Raw genomic sequence first — 19,841 nt, forward strand, 5'->3', positions numbered from 1 at the left:
AGCCTTTAAAATGCATGTTGTAAGTTGGATTTTACCTTATAGTAATAATATTTCCTGGGCTGGAGGGATAGCTCAGCCGTTAAAGGCTAGGCTCACAACCAAAAATATAATATTTCTCAAGGTTTAATAACCTGGACAAAATGTCATCATCAGTATTTCTACTGAAAAATAGATAAGTAATCAAGCAAGTTGTGAAACACATGATAACTGAAAAAACATGTTTTGGGGGAACTTCAATATATGGGCTAATGATTCCACATGATGGCATCAAAGGAAGAAACAGTTGACTTAGAGGGCACTCTGTGTTGTGAAGGGCCTGCTTTGGAAGGTGTTCTTAGGAAGTCAGTCAGTAGCAAGACCCTTACAATCACGTGGGAAGCCTAAACTGACCATCATTGACCCTTCTGATCTGCTGCTTGGCCAAGCCAAGAGGGTCATCAGGCCATGCCGGAATTTTTAAACCTTTTTGTATGTGTAGTTGTTTTGTCTGCATGTATGTCTGGGCACCATGTGTGTACAGTGCTTAGGGAAGCCAGAAAAGGGTGTCAGCTCTCCTGGAACTTGAGTACAGATTGTTGTGAGTAGGTGATGGGAATCAAACCCAGGTCCTCTGGAAGAGCAGCCAGTGTTCTTAACCACTGAGCCATCTCTCCAGTCCCAACCATGCCTGAAATTTTGATGGTATTCACCAGAGAGCTGCTTATTTGTTTGTTTGTTTATTTATGTGCTTGGATTTTAGAGACAGGGTTTCTCTGTGTATCCCTGACTGTCTGGAGCTCACTCTGTAGACCAGGATGGCCCTGAACTCACAGAGATCTACCTCGAGTACTGGGATTAAAGGTGTGTGCCACCACCACTGGGCAGAGAATATATCCTTTTATTCTGGATTTTTTTTAAAAAATGTAGGTATGTCATCAGAAGGCCCTAAAATGTTTTTATCCTAAAAACATTCATTGTGTGGCAAGCCAAACAAAATCCTTTAGCCAACTATTCTTTATTAATATATATGCTTATAAGATATAATTATATTCCACCGGAAAGTTTCCTTTGGATGTGTAGTGAAGCTCATTTCTCTTAAAGTCAGGATTAATTTCCCCAGTGTTTGGGTTATAAATAGGACTGGAATCCATCCAGCTAACTCAGAGCACCCTTTGAAACTACATTAGCACTTCAGCCTGCTAATTCCCACCTAGTCCTGTTTCTGTCCCTCACCAGTGGAATGTATTTTGCCATAATTAACTGTCTGTGAATGCTCACATACCTCACACAGCTGTGGGAGGAAGAGCCATCCTTCTTGATAGACCTTAAGTTTATATTTACATGTGTAATTTTTTCTCAATTTCAGTGGAGACCTGCTCTTCATGCACTATTTTCCCACAGCCCCGCTGACCTCTGAGAGTCAGAAATTAAATGTTGGCTCACAGCTGTATGCAGCAGGCTCAGCCTTATGCTGGTGACCTCCTTGTCCCAGTTCTTAGAGATCTCAGGTCCTTTGGCCCACAAAAGGCTCTGCCTCAGACCTGCTACGCTCTAACTTAACCCCACACCTACCTGATCCTATTCCCCAGTTACCCTGGTGTTGCTCTCTGTAGGTTCCTTGCAGAGTCTCACAGGATGGTACTTGTGTCTTTGTGGTTTATATGTCAACAACAACAAAACCAACCACACACACAAAAAGCAAGCAATAAAACAAAACAAAACAAAAAACAGTGAAAAGTCATAGTTTTTTTCTTTTCAGGTCAGAGTAGTGCATTTATGCATTTTTTCATGATGTTCACTTTTTAGTGCTGAATTTGTAGGAGCCTGTATTGAGGTATAGAACATATATAAAAACTGGAAATCCTGCCCCTGTGGAATTACCTTCGTTCTAGTGGGGAAGTTAGCAATAGGTGTGAGAAATAAGCAATAGGCATAGCTTGTTAAATGGCAATAACTCGCAAAGCAGGATACATGTGGAGTTCTGAAGATGGATGGTTTTAAATAAAGGAAGTAGTGGTTTCCTTCGGTCACCGACTTGTGAATATTTATGAGAAGAACATTGCGTTCAAAGTAATAGCAGGTGTTGAAGCCCCAAAAGGGGCAGACTCTGTGGAGATTGGGAGTTCCACATGACATGTTCAGTTTGCCATCCCAGAGTGACTGTTCAAGTTTGAATAGCAAATGAATTGGATGCTGGTATCTAGAACTGAGGGGCGAGCCCTGGGCTGTGAGCTATCAGCATACACGTAGTGTTTAAGGCCATGAGATCGAGTGCAGTCACTCCGGAGGAAGTATTGTTGGAAAAGAGAAGAGCTCCTGGGCCTTTCACCATGTAGAACAGGGGAAGGAACATGCAGAGGCAGCTGAGGAAGTGACATAGGCAGGAGGGAAGCTGGACCCCAAGAAAAGAGAGGAGAGGAGAGAATTATAGACTGTGCTAACATGACTGCTGGTCAAAGAAGGCCAAAAACGGCCCGTGTTACTTACCAAGGCAGAGGTGGTGGGCAAGTGACCAGACTCCACTGTCACTCTCTGGAAAACGTGCTCCTTCATTCCCAGGAAGACCCTCTGTCCACCCCACCCCATGGGAGACAATCCCATGTTGAGTACTCTTGATGTTCATGCTACCTTTTCGTTGTCTTGGAGGGAGGTGGATCTCACTGTTGGCCCAAGCTGGCATCAAGCTCGCTATGCAGCACAAGCTGCCCTCAAACTTGCCATCCTCCTGCCTTAGCTCCCAAAGTAGGCTATCAAGCATGCACCACCATGCATAGTTCTCACTCTGGTTTGTTCTTTCAATATTGTTGCAAATATTGCAAACATGAATAAAAATATGTATTAAACTTGACTATATCATAACTAAGCATTTTAAGTCTATATGTTACTTTACAAACACTTAAAACAATGCTATTTTTCTCTTAGATTCTGAGATATGAATGACAATAAGATAATTAAATATTCCTGTTCACACACTTCTTTGTGCTGACACAGATTGCTGGGTCACAGGTTATTTCTTCTGGTTGAACTTTACATTCTCTGGATTTGACTCAAGTTGAGGTTTTTTTTTTTCTTTAATTTAATGCTAACGGTCAAATACATTTCATCTAACTTTGTTGCCGTCTTTTCCTAAGGAGCAAAGAAAGGAAGGTTGATTTAAAATTGTTTTGTCCAATATTTACCCACTAGAAAAGCTGTGGAGTTAGCCAAATACATATGGAAAAATTTAATGTCTCTTCTACTGCCAGGAAGAAACTAGAGTGTGAAATGATGCAGCCATTTTAGGAAACAATTTCTAAAAACATTAAACATAAATCTACTCTAAGATTCAGCTATTGTAAATCCCAGTAATTTACCCAATGAATACAAAAGCACATGTTCACATACCCATGTGCATTTGCTTGAAGTAGTCAAAATGGCATTAGTCTAAGTACCCATTAAAAGATGAAGGGGCAAAAAGATTATGTTCACATAATGAAATACTACCTGACAAAGAAAAAGAGTGAGCTTTTGATACAATCAGCACTGTGGATGATTCTCAGAAAGACTGTGAACTGATGATGCCAAAGACACGAAGTATCTTGTGGGTTGGGGTGGGTGGAAGTGGGGGACTTGAGCCATGGTGGTGGCTGTAGGGTGTGTATGCCAATGTGTTGGTAAACTGACTGGACTCTCAAAACAGCTGTTATTTGTTGTGAGTTATACTTCAAAGAAGATAGATGATGCAGTTTACATTGACATGGCATGTCACATGCGTTTTATGTTTTACAGTAGGCATGCTTGGAACATTGCCAGTGTGGGTGAACACTTACTCATGATAACTTGGTCTTGACAGGATGACATGATAAGCCTCCCTTGTCCCTCTTTTGTATAGCAGCCCTTTCATTAGTTAATTTGTTTCAACGAGGAACCAGAAAGGCGAGTGTGGGGGAGACAGCATCACTTTCTGTATTCACTTCCTCCTTGAAATCCTCCTTTGCATCAGTAGCCCCAGAATTACTTGCAAGAAACGTCGTGAGTGCCAAATTTGGAGGAGACAATGGAAGCATCATTCTTCCATTTTTCTTGGACACTAATTATAAACCTCAAACAGACACAGCAAAGGAAGGGCTTATGGAGTGTGTTAGGCGTGAGTAATGGTCTCTGACTAGGAGTCGCTATAGCAATACACAGCCCCAGAAACATCTGCCTGATGTGAACCTCTGCATTATCACGGCCAGAACTCAGGGTTGGCTGGTTGTGGAACACCTGGAGTTGGACATATGCTTTATATATAATTGCTAAAAATCTAGGCAGTCTGTTTAGGAGAGGCGCTAAAACTTAACAAGGATTCTGCTCCAGCTGATTCCACGAGCAAAGTTTCCCCCATTCACAACGCTATTGCCAAGACGTTAAGTAAAGTCTTTCTGTTAGGAAGAACTTCCTTGTTCCTTGTATCTTTTCTCTAAATTCAGATTGCCTCTAAATTTAGCAACATTCTTTTGTTAGATAATTGCATTTTGCAATAATTCTTATGTTAATTTGGGGGACCTATAGTGCAGTTCAATGACTTACGTGTTTAGTTTTATGAACACAATGGCATTTGGAGTTCTGGGTTTAATAACAATTCTTTTTGGTGTGGGGACGCTTGCCAAGCACTTTCAAACATAGATCAAGGAGCTTAAGTGTGCTTAAGATACACTTAGCAACATGTGCTTTGAAAAATGTATTCTCTGTTATCACAAAGAACACAATCAAGTCAATTGTTGTTTAATAAAAAAAAATACTGTAATGCTTCTTCTTCCTATTTGTTGCATTTGATGTTTAAAACTTCCATGTATCACTCAGGAGTCTGAACCAGGAAAATTGTGAGTTCCAGGCCAACCCAAGCTACATAGTTAGACACTGTCTCGACATATAATTTCTGTGTTTATTCAAAGATGAAATCTTTCTGGATGGCCTTTGCACTCAGGGGACTGAGGCAGGGAGACCAACACTTTCAGAATGGACTGCATAACAAACTAGACTCTGATTCAAATAACAAGACAACAATTAAGCTAAAACATTGTTTCAAAATATTCCATTAAAGAAAACCCTGGCATCCATTTGAAATAACATTCTGAAAACACAATGCATGTTTATGTGATTTGTGTGTGTGTGTGTGTGACACATAGCATGTATAATCTTCCGTATATTGCTTGCTTACTTCTAACTTGCACACTGGCTTGCAGATATCAACGAATGCCTAGAGGACAGTAGCGTCTGCCAGGGAGGAGACTGTATCAATACTGCGGGGTCCTATGACTGTACATGCCCAGATGGATTCCAGCTAGATGACAATAAAGGATGTCAAGGTACGACCCTTCCCCCTTTATTGCATGTGTGGTGGTTCAGTTCTTTGGTGCTTCCTGATAATCATGCATATTTTTACCTCAGACATAGTGTTTGTCCTTTTTATGTTGCCTATTTTTGTCCAGTACCTACCATTTCTCTCTCTCATTAATAATTTGGTTAAAATAAAGAACAGGAATTCATATTTTCCAAAGTGCTTATCAGCATCTATCCTCCCCAACAACACTGTTGATGCAGGATGCTAATAAGGACACAGGAACACAACACAAGTATGAACATGTACCATCACAGTGACTTAAATCAAGCACTCACAGTTGGTGCCTCTTTCAGTTCTTACAGCAATGTGAAAGGTAGCTTTCCTTATCTTCCGTGCGAGTGTGTGGATGCTGAGGCCCAGAGCAGCAGCTGTGCATGCTCAGCCCTCTCTAGTGGGGAGCTAAGGTCTGAGCCTACAATCAGGGAAGGCAGTGAGGTTGAATGGTTTTTCTACAGGAAGACATAACTGACGTTTGTTTGTTTGTGGTAGGGCCTGTGTCCAACCCTGTCAGATGCATCTTACTGCCACCACTTAGCAGTCTTAAGTCCAAGGCACTGGTGACATTGCTCAGTGGTGGAGCAATTGCCTAGTATGAGAGAGGCCTGGGGGTCAACACCTTGAGGGAGGGGAAATGAATGGATGAATGGATGGATACGTGGATGGGTGAATGAAAAAATGGATGAATGACTAACAGGTTTATGCCTATTTTCCCACCAAAAATGTACATTTGTATTTATGTGTGTTTATTTCTGATACATGGATGTTTTGTTTCCCTGCTATTACAGAATTATGCATAATATTCAAAATACTAGTAAGATACATATACGAATATTTTAATTGTTATTATTACTCTGTTGATTGCCACAGATGATCTCTCCTCTGGTATGTTCCAGACAACCCATATCCTTGATGAAAATAGTGCCTTCTCTCTGAGATGTGGTACTAGAGTAACATAATGCTTTATTTGTATGTCACTAGCCGTGTTCCCCCATGTGTCACTGAGTTGTGAAAGACATGAACCTTTGCCTTAAGGTCTTTTAGAATTAATTCCCTCATTGGTCCCAAGACTTAAATGCACTCCATGTACTTCATTTGATATTAGGTATTTCTTTGCTTTCATAATGCAATAAGTGAAATTGATCTTTTAAGTTTTCCAGTGTAGAAATGAAATATGCTTAGATTTGATGCTGTAGAGAAAGAACTTTTGAATTGTATGTTTCTGTCAAAATATTTCCATTTTAGTACTTTAAACAAAATTAATCTTGATTTATATAAAATGCCAGGAGATGAAAAAAGTTGAAAAACCTAAGAAATTTGAATCCTGATCTTTATTACAGGATTTTTGGCTGGAAAATTGATATTTTCTTTTCTCATTTCTTTTGGCTAAATAGAGGCAAAGCCAGGTCTCAGTAAAAATGGCCCAAGAGCTCATTCTGAACATTTTATCATTTACCTTCTAGAGTCAAATCCCCCAGAACTCACTCAGTCACATTAATTGCACCGTGTTCTCTCCGTACATACAATCCCTGTCTGTGGTTTGAGACCAACTTTCAAAGATGTGACTGCTCCGAAGATGTGGTGGTTAATGACTGTCAGTCATTAGTAGATTCACTCTGCTCTGTGTCGCATCCTTTCTCAGAGTGAATGTGCATGGGTCAGCTTGAAAGAATTGAGTTCCATATGTGATAAGCATTTTTTTCTGGTTTCTATGTGTGTGTGTGTGTGTGTGTGTGTGTGTGTGTATGTTTGTGTCTCTGAGTGTGTCTGTGTGTCTGTGTGTGTGTCTGTATCTGTGTGTGTCTTTCTCCGTATATGTATCTGTGTGTGTGTCTCTGTGTATGTCTGCGTGTGTGTCTGTCTCTGTATATGTATCTGTGTGTGTCTGTGTCTCTGTGTATGTCTGTGTGTGTCTGTGTGTATGTTTGTGTCTGTGTGTCGTGTGTGTCATGTGTGTGTGTGTGTGTGTGTGTGTGTACATGCCCACATATGGAGGTCAGAAGACAGCTTGCAGGAGTCAGTTCTCTTCTTCCACCATGTAAGTCCAAGAGACCCAGCTCAGGTCGTCGGGTGTGGGAACAAGTGCCTTCTCACTGGTGTTTCTGAAGCAGGTCCCATGTGCTGTTTAAGTAATATGTAAAATCTGTGTCATTGTTCATTTTGTCCTGTTAGGATGTTTCCGCAAGTGTGCCTTCTGGCCTCCCTTTGAGTGATATCTTCTGCTGTCGCTGGAGGCAGCTCTGTGATCATTTACGCTGCCTACTCTTCTCTAATCCCATGATTTTGTCAATGCTCTGTTAAGAGGGGTGGGTTTCTGAGTTGGTCCTGATGCTGAAAATGTAATGGATGGCAATGTTACTACCAGGGGCCATTGTTGAGAAGTTATGAGACAGGCTTGAACTTTGGCAACCTTACCTTCTGAAAGTTGGCATTTTCAGGCAGAAGTGTGCTTAAGATTTCTCTGATGTGCAGACAGTATGGAAATTCCACGCTAACAGTCCCTTCAGGAATGTGACAGGGTACGCTAGAGATTCAGAGCACACTTCAGTTTCACGTTTTGACTTACACATGCCAAACTGTGAATTTCTATGGCATTCCGGACCCGTGAAAGAAATCCAACTTAAATATAGTCTGGCTTTCGGCTCAGAGTTACTAGCAGCATAGCTCAGAAATGAATGCTTCAGTAAGTACAATCCAAATTGAAGGCACATGTCTCGCTAGCTTCAGATATTCGTGCCATTCTTTTTAGCAGTTTCCTGGAAGAAAGTCTGGGAATCCGCCTGCAGTTCCTGTCGTCAAACTTTCTAGACAGTTCCCTATTAACCAGTAACTTCTTTGAAAACAGGATCTTTGTGGACGGTGTTTACCAAACAAGGTGGCTTCTAAAGGGCTTCGTCGAGCCACAGAGTAAAAGCAGACAGGAAGTCTCAGGGAGCCTTGAGAACTTGACAGATGAGCTTGCATACGGTATTGACGCGCAGGTCAGCCAAACTCCTTGGCCAGACGGAGGTGATCCTAGGTGCCAGGTTGGAGGGCAAGAGCAGAACTGAAGTCCAGGAGAAGGTTAGAATTCAGATTGCCGATGCAATGGTGATGAAGAAGCAAAGGCCTTATGAAAAGCAAGAATGCGAAATCACACTGAGAACCCGACAAGCAGAAAACAAGCTGCAGGTCCTTAAGAGACATGAAAATGATAAGGGGGAAATATGACTGGTCTCTGCTGACTTTTAAAGCTGGTATACAAAGTAGCGGGTTTCTCCTTGGCTCCCTCTTTCATGCCCCGCCCCTTCCCCTCCCCCAGTCGTGTCTCTTCTGCTTTCCTGTCTCATAGCCTTCAGTTATGCTTGTCTTTCTGCTCCTTCCTTAAGACCCTCCCCTCTCATGACCCCTTTCTAGTTTCATGACTTACACCCCCACACACTCATGTGCACACACACACACACACACACACACACACAAATTAAGGTCTGGAGTCCCCCATATGAGAACAAGTATGCTGTTTTTGTCTTTCCGAGTCTGGCTTAGTTCTTTGAAATAATGATTTCCAGTTCCAGCCATTTCCCTGCAAATGCCATGATTTCATTTTTCTTTATGGCTGAATAAAGTTCTATCGTATTTATACATACCACAGCTTTTGAGCCATTCATCTCCTATGGATGTCTAGGCTGGTTCTGTTTCCTATCCACTGTAGACAGGGTTGTGCTAAGTGGGAATGGGCGAGTATCCCCATGGCGTAGTGACTTGAGTGCTTTGGGTACGCAGGATTGGTATAGCTGGGTCACATGGTACTTCTATTTTTAAATATTTTAGAAGTCTCCAGATTGCTTCCACAGTGGCTGCATCAGTTTAAACCTCTGCTAGCAGCGCTCTTTCTCCAAATACGTCCTCGGGCAGTATTCATTGTCATTTTTTTTATGACAGCCTGTCTGACAACAGAGAGATGGCACCCAAGGCAGTTTAATCTCCACTTTCCCATGTAGACTAAGGTGTGCAATACTTTCCCAAGCACGTGCTGTCCGTGTGCGTTTCCTCTTTTGAGAACTGACGATTCAGTGTGTTAACCTGCTTACTGACTGATTCAGTGTGTTAGCCTGCTTACTGACTGATTCAGTGTGTTGCCTGCTTACTGACTGGAAGATTTCTTGCTTAATTTTTGTAGCTCTTTATATGTTCCACGTATGAAGTCCCTGTGTGAAATATAGTTGACAAGGTTTTCTCCCATTCTGCTAGGGTGTCTGTTCTGCTGACCGTCCCTTTGGATGGTCTATTGTTTCCTTTCTTTGCTTCAGCAGTGGGTTAGCCAAGAAATCCAGCTTCTGTGGCTATGGAAAGATGTAGACAGGGCTAATAAAGAAAAGCACTAAGTCAGCGATTGTTGGAAGTTATTTTACACAGGGATTAGCAGGACCAGCGGAAGAGCCTGCAGAAGACCTGTGTGCACAGAAAGCGGTTGCTTTTCAAGAGAAAGAGTGTGGTTGTGGCTCAGCATGCTCTCAAAGCCACTGGGAAGAACTCGGGTCTGGACTTTGCTAAGCTACACATAGGTTCTGCTTATTTTGCTGTGAGCTTCGTGTTTGCCAGGGATCTGTCCTATTCATCTGCTTGTAGAGTGCAATCAGAAAACACTTGAATTGAAATAAAGATGAGCTTCTAAGAAGAAATACTGAGGACCTGTTTAGTAAAAGACAAGAGAGACCCCAAGGAACTTAGAGTGACCTAAGAGACTGCTTGGATAGTGCTAAGGACACATGATTCTTTTTTCAACTATCAGTTACCAATCACTGTTCCGTTAGTAGAGTAGCTATGGCAAGAAATTTTGCAGTGGACACTTGTGACATTATTGGTACAGCGCAAAGGGTAAGGAACGTGCAGTTCACACATCCTGACCTCAAGGAGCAAACAGTCATAAGGGACACAGATAAGGGAACCAGCCAGGACAATGCAGTGTGTGAGCCACTGCGTGCATCAGTACCACCGTGACCAGGTAGGCTGCCCCTGGCTTCCCTGTGCTATTGTCACTGAGGGCAGTGTCGGCCAACATGATTAGGCATGGTTTGAAAGAACGTTTTGCTTTCTCTACATGTTAACGGTACTTGGAGTGTGTCTGTCTGTCTGGCCTGGGAAGCCAAAGGACAAACAGAATATAAGATGCTCGCCCTTTGCCTGTGGCATCAGCTGTTTACAAATCATAGCAGCAGCCACTTCCGGATCTCTAGGTGTGGGTTAAGCCTCACACTGAACACTTCACCATCACTCAGTTCATCATCACAGAGTCACGCGAATCATAACCTCCCTGGCCTTCTTTTCCTCTTATTTTTTCCCATTACTCATTTCCAATGAAATATAGATTGGTCCATCAGGCATTTATGGAGTAGCATTTAGGAGCTAAATACTATATTCGAGGCATGCCTGGTCTTTCCCTGAGGAAGTCCACATCCTAGGAAGGGAGAAGCAGGTGTGGCAGGACTCCAGTACTCTAGGACTATGGGGGGACGGGGTGGAGAGGACAGAGAAGAAACAGCGTTCCCATTGATGACTGTGTCTCAGATTGCTTATTAATAGTCCTCAAGGCTCTGCTATGTCTAAGCAGGCCAGCTATGGACTGCACCTTGAAGACGGCTGTTTTTATAGGCTGACATGGTTGAACAGTCATTGTCTTGTGGGTCACCTCAGTCGTCTGCCCCTTCTGACAGTTGAGCTTCTCTTGTGGTCTCTAACGTGGGCAGGTGCTACAGCTGGGTCACGAAAGAGAAGTCTACTTCTTTCAAAAATGAGTTTTCCCTACTGTGTGACTGGTGTTAGAGGGAACCCATAGGTCTCGTTTCAAATATCTGTAATTCTCTTCAATGGCAGACATTAATGAATGTGCGCAGCCGGGGCTCTGCGGTCCTCACGGAGAGTGTCTAAACACGCACGGGTCTTTCCACTGTGTCTGTGAACAAGGGTTCTCCATCTCTGCAGATGGCCACACGTGTGAAGGTAAGAGAACCTATAAGGAATGCTATAACTCTGACTCTGAGGAAGCTGTTGAATAGGCAAAAAGGCTGCAAGGCTTAAAAGGCATTTGTAATTCAAGACCTAAGGCTTCTGTGTGTCAAGGTGACTTGTTCTGGGAGGCATAGCTGGCATTGACAAGTGGAATAACCCGAGGTTGTGGTGGTGAAAATACCCACAGGCAGTTCCCATACTCATTCTACATTAAGGAGGGAAAACCGCTGGAGCCGAGGACTCTGGGTGGACACCGTGATGGGTTTTCTTTTTTTTTTTCTGTTTTGATTATCCTTTGTGTAAGTCATCTTGCTTATTCTTTTTATAAGCTGCAATGCCCTGCTTGGCTTCTCTGTAGCGTTAGGAACGGAGAGTGTCTAGCATTATTCCATCTCATCTTCTCACCTCTAAGCCTTTTCTCACTTACCCACATTGTATACGATCTCGCAAAGGTTTGTTAGCACAGATTCCGTTTGCAGGTCACGGCAATGGCTGTTAGTTTTATGTTCTTCATGACATTATAGTCTGAGAAACGGAGGAAAACGCCATCTAAATCTTTTTCAAGATCTGGGTTATTGAAACACGGCTGCATGCCTTGTAAATGTTCTATTCTAGGCCTGTACCTGGATTCTTCTTCGCTCTGGAAAAAAGAAAAAGACATACTGCAGCAGAAAGTGTCTGCTCTCTTGCTAGCTCCACAGTGGAACCCGGCCGAGGCCCGGCGTCCAGGTTCAGCTGAAACCAATTATTATATTGGGAGGAATAAACTGATCTTATAAAACGGAGATTGTTCAAATTGTTCTCCTGCCGAGCAGACAAAACATGGAGGCCAGATTTGGCTGCAGTGGGAGAAAGATGGCTCAGGGTGGAGCTGGAGCAAACAGAGCGAAGGGTTTGGAAGGGGTCCCGAGTGGGGAATCGGGGGAAGGCAGCGTTGTAATGTGGGCGATGGGAGATTTACAAGGAACTAGGGCTTTCGTGGTTTATGTTAAGTTTATGTCTGGGGCTCTGAGGCTGTAGCCTTTTGCGAAGACACTGTGTGAGCGCATGCCTCTTCCCCCAGATGAGGGGGTGCTGCCCTGCCTCACACTGACAGGGTAGAGTCACAGAAGTCCACATCCACCGAGGTGCAGGCCTGCTTTTCCCCTTCACTGTAAGTCACTGTGACATGGTCACAGTTGCCACAGCTGGTGGTTGAACCACGACGCTCCGAGAAAGGATGGGTCATCTCAGGTGTTCATCCATTGGAGCTGTGTTTCCAGACAGATACAGCGAGTGCTGGCAGATTCGTGTGCATTTGCCTTCTAGATGTACTCATTGTTTCTTTCATCCTGTACCTTTTTAAACACGGATTTCTGCAAATTGGGAGTTACATAATCGCTCTAATTTGGTTTCAGCTCTAATTTGGTTGGTCATTTACTTGGCAAGGGTCTGGCTTTAAAAAAATGTGTTTTTAGAAAACTTCGAATGCTTTGTAAATTGCTGTATTTGTAGACTACTCTCTTTGATATTTGTTCCATACCCTCTATATTCCCCAGACTGGACATTTTACAAGTAATAAAGGGTAATTTTGGAATATCATACTGATGCATGGTAGTACAACTAATTATCAAACATGTTATTTTCCTTCTTGAATAAGTTCCGTAAAGATTTCAGTTTTAAGGATTAATCCAATACACTAACTTTCCAAGTTTTCTTTTGTTGGATTAAGTCTGAAACTTATGGCAATAGTGCTGTCCTCGTTCGACCTCTGCCCGTGGTGTAGGACGAAGCCAGCTCATGTGTTCAGGGTTTGGCAATGGAGCTGGTGTGCACAGTGTTCGTATTAATGCCGAGAAGTTGTTGGCACTCATGGTCCACGTCCATTCACCAGCTTCCTTCTGAGCCTCTGGTTAAGCAGCTGAAGCCATGTCACCGCTGGCAGTGACACCCTTGGTTCAACCAGGGCAGCTGAGCGAGGACTACAATGAAGTGGGCTTAGCATAGCCAAAACAAAAAAAAAAAAATGTGGTGTTCTTCCTTGATCCCCTGTGTCTCAGATAGGTGTCAGTGTCTGGCTTAAGGACCGAACAGCTGCCAAGAGGCAAGTCTTTAGACATAAGTGATTTGAAACTGCGCGGCCCACTGTTTGGTAATAAGAGGGCATCACCGGCGCTTCATCTCCTTACATGTATGTGCTGTCTGGGAGCAGAAGGTGGAGAGTCGGTCAAAGGTCTAGTGGGGCGGGGAACAAGATGAGCCGGATAATTAGTTATTATTCATTCACTCACTGAAGCATTTATTACTGATGCCTGTGTGGTGACAGACACTGCTCTGAGGGACAGTACAAGCCAGTTCTTGCCCAGGAAGGAGGGGGAAATCAAGATTAAGTAGGGATGTACTCCATAGGATACATTGTTCATTTATATTTAAATCATATGACATAATTGTGTTTTATGGCTCTATAAATAACTGCATGGTATAGCATCTTATAGATCATGTGATATATATAGCATTATATACAGCATATTGTAAATAAGTATGTGTCTAGATAGAGATATAGATATAGATATATGCATGTGTGCATTATAAACCCCAGAGTTGAGCATTTGGAAATCACCACGGAACAGGGCCCCTGAGATGGATGTTGGCCTCTGTCCTTCTGTGTTGTCTCTTGGCTATAGTTTGTCTTCTCCTGCTACATTCCTTTTACCGTGTAACCAGAGCTCTTGTGTTGTGTGTAAAGGGACAGTGAATTTCCTCATCTCCCATACATCATTTTATAGTCCACTTACTTGAAAATTCCCAATTCTTTTGCTCTTTTTATTTTTATTGTGGGTTTTTTAGTTTACACAGATGGTGTTTTGTCTTGGTGTCCACTCACCATCTCAGGGAATGGCTTCATCGCCATTAGCAGAGTGTGTGTACATGGGAAGGGAGAAGAAACACTGGGAGTCATCAGCCTGCCCTGGACCCCTGGGGAGAAGCCTCTCTTGCTCCCTGACTGCATCACCCTGCCCCTGGCCTCATACCCATCTTGTGTCAAGGCTTAGAGAGAATTTGTGTTGTAACCCAGTGGTTTTGGGAACATCACATGTCTTGGAAGCACATGTGCCCTCCAGCTGACTCACATGATAGAATGGCCACGTTCGTTTCACAAGGATCCAAAGGAGCCAGCAAAATAATAAAACACTAGTGATTTACAGAACTTAGGGATCTTTCCTTCATCATTTTCTCCATTGGTCAGCCATGCTCATCGGGCCTCTTAACCATGTGCAGCAATAAACCCTTCATAAAGTCCCATAGTTCAGAAAGCATTTTCATTCATCCATTCAACAAAAAAAGTGTGTTCGTTTGTCTCTTTATCTATTTCAGTTGCTAGGAATGAAACTTAGGGCCGCACACATGCTATGCAAGCATTGTAGTACAGAGATATATTCCTAGACCTCAGCAATCATTCATGAATGCCTACTATATGCAAACAACAGTCGTAAGTACTGGAGCAACTTCAGTGACCACCACACAAAACACACCTCCATTTTTTTGTTGTTGTTGTTGGTTGGTTGGTTTTGAGACAATAAACTGACAATGGAAATGATATCAGACATCAGAACGTGATAAAGCCTGTGGATAAAGGAAAAAAACAGAGTTCAGGGAGCCATGAGACCTAGAACAAGAAAGGACTGGTGACACTAAGGAGGGTGGCGGAGTTGACTGTTCTGCCTCTGTAAGTGGCTTAATGGGAAAAAGTAACTTTGCGTTTGAGTAAAAGACCCATATTAGAATGCCTCTTAATTTTAAACTGGCCTTTGACTTCTAAGTGACAGAGCATCATCAGTAAATGGCCAAAGGTTCAAAGTGACAAGCATAAGCCCTTTGCCCTATCTCCAGCCTGAATTCTGTTCCCAACAGAGAAATAAAAAGCAAATCAACATAGCATGAGTGTCAGTGCCCATATGAAGTGTGAGCTTCAGCTTAGTGGTCTCAGTGCAGGTTCTATGGTGAAAGCGAATGCCCCTCTCTGTACTCAGAGAGCAAAGGCTGGGGCAGCCGGAGGAGTGGCGGGTCTACAGAAATGATAACGCCTCACTGGTAATCTACAGCTACTCTTGGAAGCAGAATCTGTTAAAAACCAGATGCATGTATGGCATTACCTTTTTCTCCTGCTGGAAAGAGAAGATAAAAGGCTTTTGTTTTAATTCTGTGTTCTACTGCTATGCTCCCACCACCACCAGTAATGATGATACTGTTATTTCTCACTTCTCATAATAATTCTTGGGACTGAGTGTGTGACAGATGACTTCTCCTAGTCTTCATGACAACACTGATACTGATTGAGAATTTGAGATCTGCAAGACAGAGAGGGGACCTCTTAGAACATGGATCTGGAGCTCAGAGGTCTAGAATTTTCTCCCCAGTCCCCACAAAGTCAAATCCTGCTGTTAGAGAACCACAGAGACCCTTCTTGGGCACTAACTGCAAGCCACTCCTTGCTCACGTATCCACCCAGAAAAGAAGATAGAAAAGTTCACCTGTTACAGATCGCAGGCTTCTTGAAGCATATTGCTAATATATATGTGGTAGCAATGTGAATGAAATAAGGTGGCTTCGAACCTCCAGCCAATTTTGTCATCGTTGGGCCACTCCACCCCAGAAAATAGTGAACTGGAAGCAAGTGTACTATGTGTTTGACCTTGAGGTACGTTTTCTATGCTCAGTGTAGAAGGACAGGACAAACCCACTGCCGACTGAGCACTAGGGCGTCAGCAGTTTTGTGACACGAAGATAGCACTTCATATCCACCACTAGAGAGAAATATTTCTGAAAGTGATTTAGCCAAGAATGTTGTTAAAGTACCCTGACCCAAAATAGATTATATCCTGCTGCCTGGGCAGAAGATCTTTAAGTTTTATTTATTTTCGTCATTTTAAGGTCTGAAAAGAAGATCTTTAAGTTTTATTTATGTTCGTCATTTTAAGGTCTGAAACAGAAAGATCTACTAAGATAAAACAATTTGAATGTTTCTTACCTTTACTGGATGACTAAAAGGAGGTGAGGGAAATTTAACAAGCAGCTACATTGTCTACCACATGTAGAAAAGAAGAAAAGAAAAAGGCTCAGACCATATCCCATGTAAAGGACATGGGCTCCACTTGTCAGGGCTACTGTTCATAGTCACTCTTCCTGTGAACACGCTTCAGCAAGAGCAGATGGAAATGGATATTGAAGTCATTAGGGAACGAGCTGAGGGAATTTGGATGGAGCAAGCTGCCTTTACGCCTGGAATCCACACTTCCCCATGTGTTGCTTGATTGTGTATCGACACTGGAAAAAGAAACTCCTAACAGAAGGAGAAGTTTCAGAAACTCTTTCTCAGCCTCTTTACCGTCTGCTGGTATTTACAGGCCTAGAGATAGGCAGAATCATGCACGCTTTCCTTGTAACCAAATAAGACGTGAGATTGTCAAGAAGCAGGGTCAGCAATTGGGAACAGACAACACATACCTTGTATTGATGCCCTCACGGGCCCTTGGCACCCGGCCTGTGATACCGGTTTTGACAATTCTTTTGGTGCAGTCTACATTGAGAGGTCTTCATAGGTCATGGGAAGTTCTTCCGTGATGTTTCATACTTCAGATCTGAATTCTGCTGCTCCACATGCCATGTTAGAAGCAGCTACTTAGGCAATTATCTTGGGCCCGTCATGCAAGTGGGCAGGGAATGGTTCCAGGGCTGCTGGTGGAACAACAGCATTCACAGTGGTTGGCTGCCATTCTTGGAGTTCTCACCGGCCCAGGCACTACCTTAAGTGCATCATGCCTTTCTTCTCATTTGACCTCCACAACAAGCCTATGGGCCGGTTAGGTGTTAATTGGTATGCTTTTGGCTGCAGCAAATGAGGACATTTGTTATGCTAATGAGGAGCACAGAGGTCCTCGTCTCTCCTTCCTGGGGTCCCTATTCAAACACTGCACTCCAAAGCACTTTCGGCCACTTTCTCACCCCTTAGTGTATGTGAACTTCTGCTCCAGGGTTTTGCTTTTTCTTCCTCTGTTCCCACTCTATTGGCCTCCTTTGTGTATGTGTTGCCATCAGCCCTGCCATTGCAAGACTCTCAGGCCCCGGAGGCTGGGGGCCGTTTTCAGTTTTGCCCTGCGCTCTGTGGCTGCTGGAAAAGCTAAGGGTATAATAGATACTTGGTAAATGATGGTGGGGGCAGTGTTATCTTTACTTCATCCTGTATTAGGAAACCTTTGTAATAAGGCTGCCCTGAGGCTAGCATGCTGTGCACGTTTGCAGAGTCTCCCTTACTCTATAAAGCCTGTCTGGAGTAATGGTTGGGGCACAGAAGCAGTTGGACAGTTGAGTTGTAGGATCTGAGTGTGTGAACTTGGCCTCCAGCTCCTTCTTAGCTGTGTGGGCTGGGTAAGTTGTCAAAGCAGCACAACCTCATCTCCCCCTGGAAAATGAGGACTGTGCTACCCATGTGAGCCAGGAGTGTGTTGGCACCATCAACCCAGAATGGCACCTAGCCCACAGAGCTTGCTGCATGACTGTGTTGTTATCGCTATCTTAGTGCTTCTTACATGGGTACCTCAGTCGCTGTCACTTGTTTCCTTTGTTACATAAAAGCAGGAACATTTAAAACATGTTCACTTTGCATTATCAGTGCTTACAGAATATGGATCACACAGATTATTTGTGAGTGAAATTATTTGGTGGTTCCAGGTTTTAGGTCGATATATTAATGGGTTATCTCTGTTTTTTAATCCAAGTCATGAATAGTATAGCATAGTAACTCATTTTTCTATGATTTGCTTAAATTCTTCACCTTCTATGGTCCCTAAGAATGTCACATGACCAACACAACTTTTCCATTCACCCACCAGATACTTGATGTTTCAAATTGTTTTGGTGTCTTAATTTCTAGTGAGGTTCAGGCCAGCACAGATGTGTCCTTGCCCTGAAGCACTGATATTTCTAGAGGTATACTCTCTATTTTCTGTGGTTTTATAGTTGATCTTTCTTGGCTTTCTATTGGAATATAGAAAGAAAAATTAGAATAGTGGGGGGAAAAAAGAAAATCCTTTGGCTGATTTTATGTTGCCTCTGGGGCCTATGTGTCAAAAAGATGAATCTGGGGTTTGATATGTTTGGCCAATACCGAGGGCGTTCTCCCGGTTCACGCTGGCCGCTTAGCCCAAGAAATGATGTAGGAAAACAAAATGTACAATGTGGCTTGGAATTTAGAAGAAGACCTTTGTGCTCTCCAAGCAGGCTAGTATAAAAAGTGTAAAGCTATTAAATGAATACCTGGGTGATGTAAATGTTTACCAATATATGTGTTAAGACAACGTAATACTGCATTCATAAAACTTATGATGGCATAAAAACACACAGGCATATTCCGTGCGTTCTGTCCCTTGTGAGAGCTGTGGAAGACAAAAAATATATTCAGCCTCATGCAACTGAAGCACAGGATATTTTCTGATTTTCTTGAGAGAACTTTCTCTGAACGACACGAATGTAATTTACAGTGGAACTTAAGCACTCCATTTCCCATTATCTCTATGAGTGCTTTCAGGGTAGAAAAATGGTCTTATAGCAAAGGATTCGTATGTTGTTCTTTTAGATTTTAGAAAGATTTGGAATTATGTCTCATAGATTTTCCCCCTTTTCAGTCACCTTTCTAGTTTTTCTGTGGTATTATCCTAGCCTTGGTGGAAAGAAATGGGAAGAAAATGAAAAATGTGCCTTTATATTTAGAAATATACTTTCTTATTTCTCTGAAAAAACATAGACAGTACACTGTGTGGGTTCTTTGTTTGTTTACTTTGTCTTTCTGAAAATAAAATCAGTTGCTGTGAGAGTTTGCACACCTGTAATCCCAGCACTACTGGAGGCTGAGGCAGTAGGGTCTCCACAAGTTCTAGATGCTGTGTCAAACTAGACAAAAACATGTCTTGTTTCATTAATAACATCCTACTTTGTGAACTTAATTTTTTCTTCATTGTCCCAGATCTTCAATTGTGAATCTTCATGTGAAATATCGAGGTTTCATTGGAACCAAATAGATATCTGGTCAACCCATGTTCCCCAGGCTGTGCCCCCTAGCTCCACTCTGCAGCTCTGGTCTGTAGCAGGGAGATCCTTGCCAAGCATAAAGTGCATGAGTTCCAAGCTATTCAATGGCACAAATGACCTTTCCAGATGCAAGGCTTGAGCTCTGCGAGCTCTCTCAGTGAGAAAAACCATTAGGGTCAGACCACTTCCTCTGCTCTCTTGGTCATTCATGGGATCAGCTTGTCACTGTGGTTTGAAAGGTAACCCTGATGTGATATGTGCTTTTTGAATTTTTCTTTCCTCTTTTTATTTCTTTTTTTCTTAAGAGAGCCTTGAAAGACTTCATTCATGAGAATGCTTGTTCCTGACCTCCTTTGGGTGATCCAGAAAGAACCTTCTGTTATTTATCCTATTTCTTTGTCTTTAGCCTTCTGGGGATGCGAATGGAGGATAATTTAAATACTTAAAA

At 42.7% G+C, this 19,841-nt stretch overlaps 1 protein-coding gene across 13 annotated transcripts in view; it reads left to right on the forward strand.

The window, feature by feature from the left end:
- The window catches only part of Ltbp1 (latent transforming growth factor beta binding protein 1), a 375,435-nt gene that overhangs the window by 297,896 nt on the left and 57,698 nt on the right, over positions 1-19,841 (forward strand). For all 13 annotated transcript variants that reach the window (XM_021229273.2, XM_013116008.3, XM_040730932.1 and 10 more), the window contains 2 exons: positions 5,187-5,309; positions 11,195-11,320. In XM_021229273.2, coding sequence (XP_021084932.1) covers positions 5,187-5,309; positions 11,195-11,320 — 249 coding nt within the window. The remainder of the gene's footprint in view (positions 1-5,186; positions 5,310-11,194; positions 11,321-19,841) is intronic.

This window comes from Mesocricetus auratus, unplaced genomic scaffold (genome assembly GCF_017639785.1).
Source record: "Mesocricetus auratus isolate SY011 unplaced genomic scaffold, BCM_Maur_2.0 Super-Scaffold_100024, whole genome shotgun sequence".
Classification (NCBI taxonomy): domain Eukaryota; kingdom Metazoa; phylum Chordata; class Mammalia; order Rodentia; family Cricetidae; genus Mesocricetus; species Mesocricetus auratus.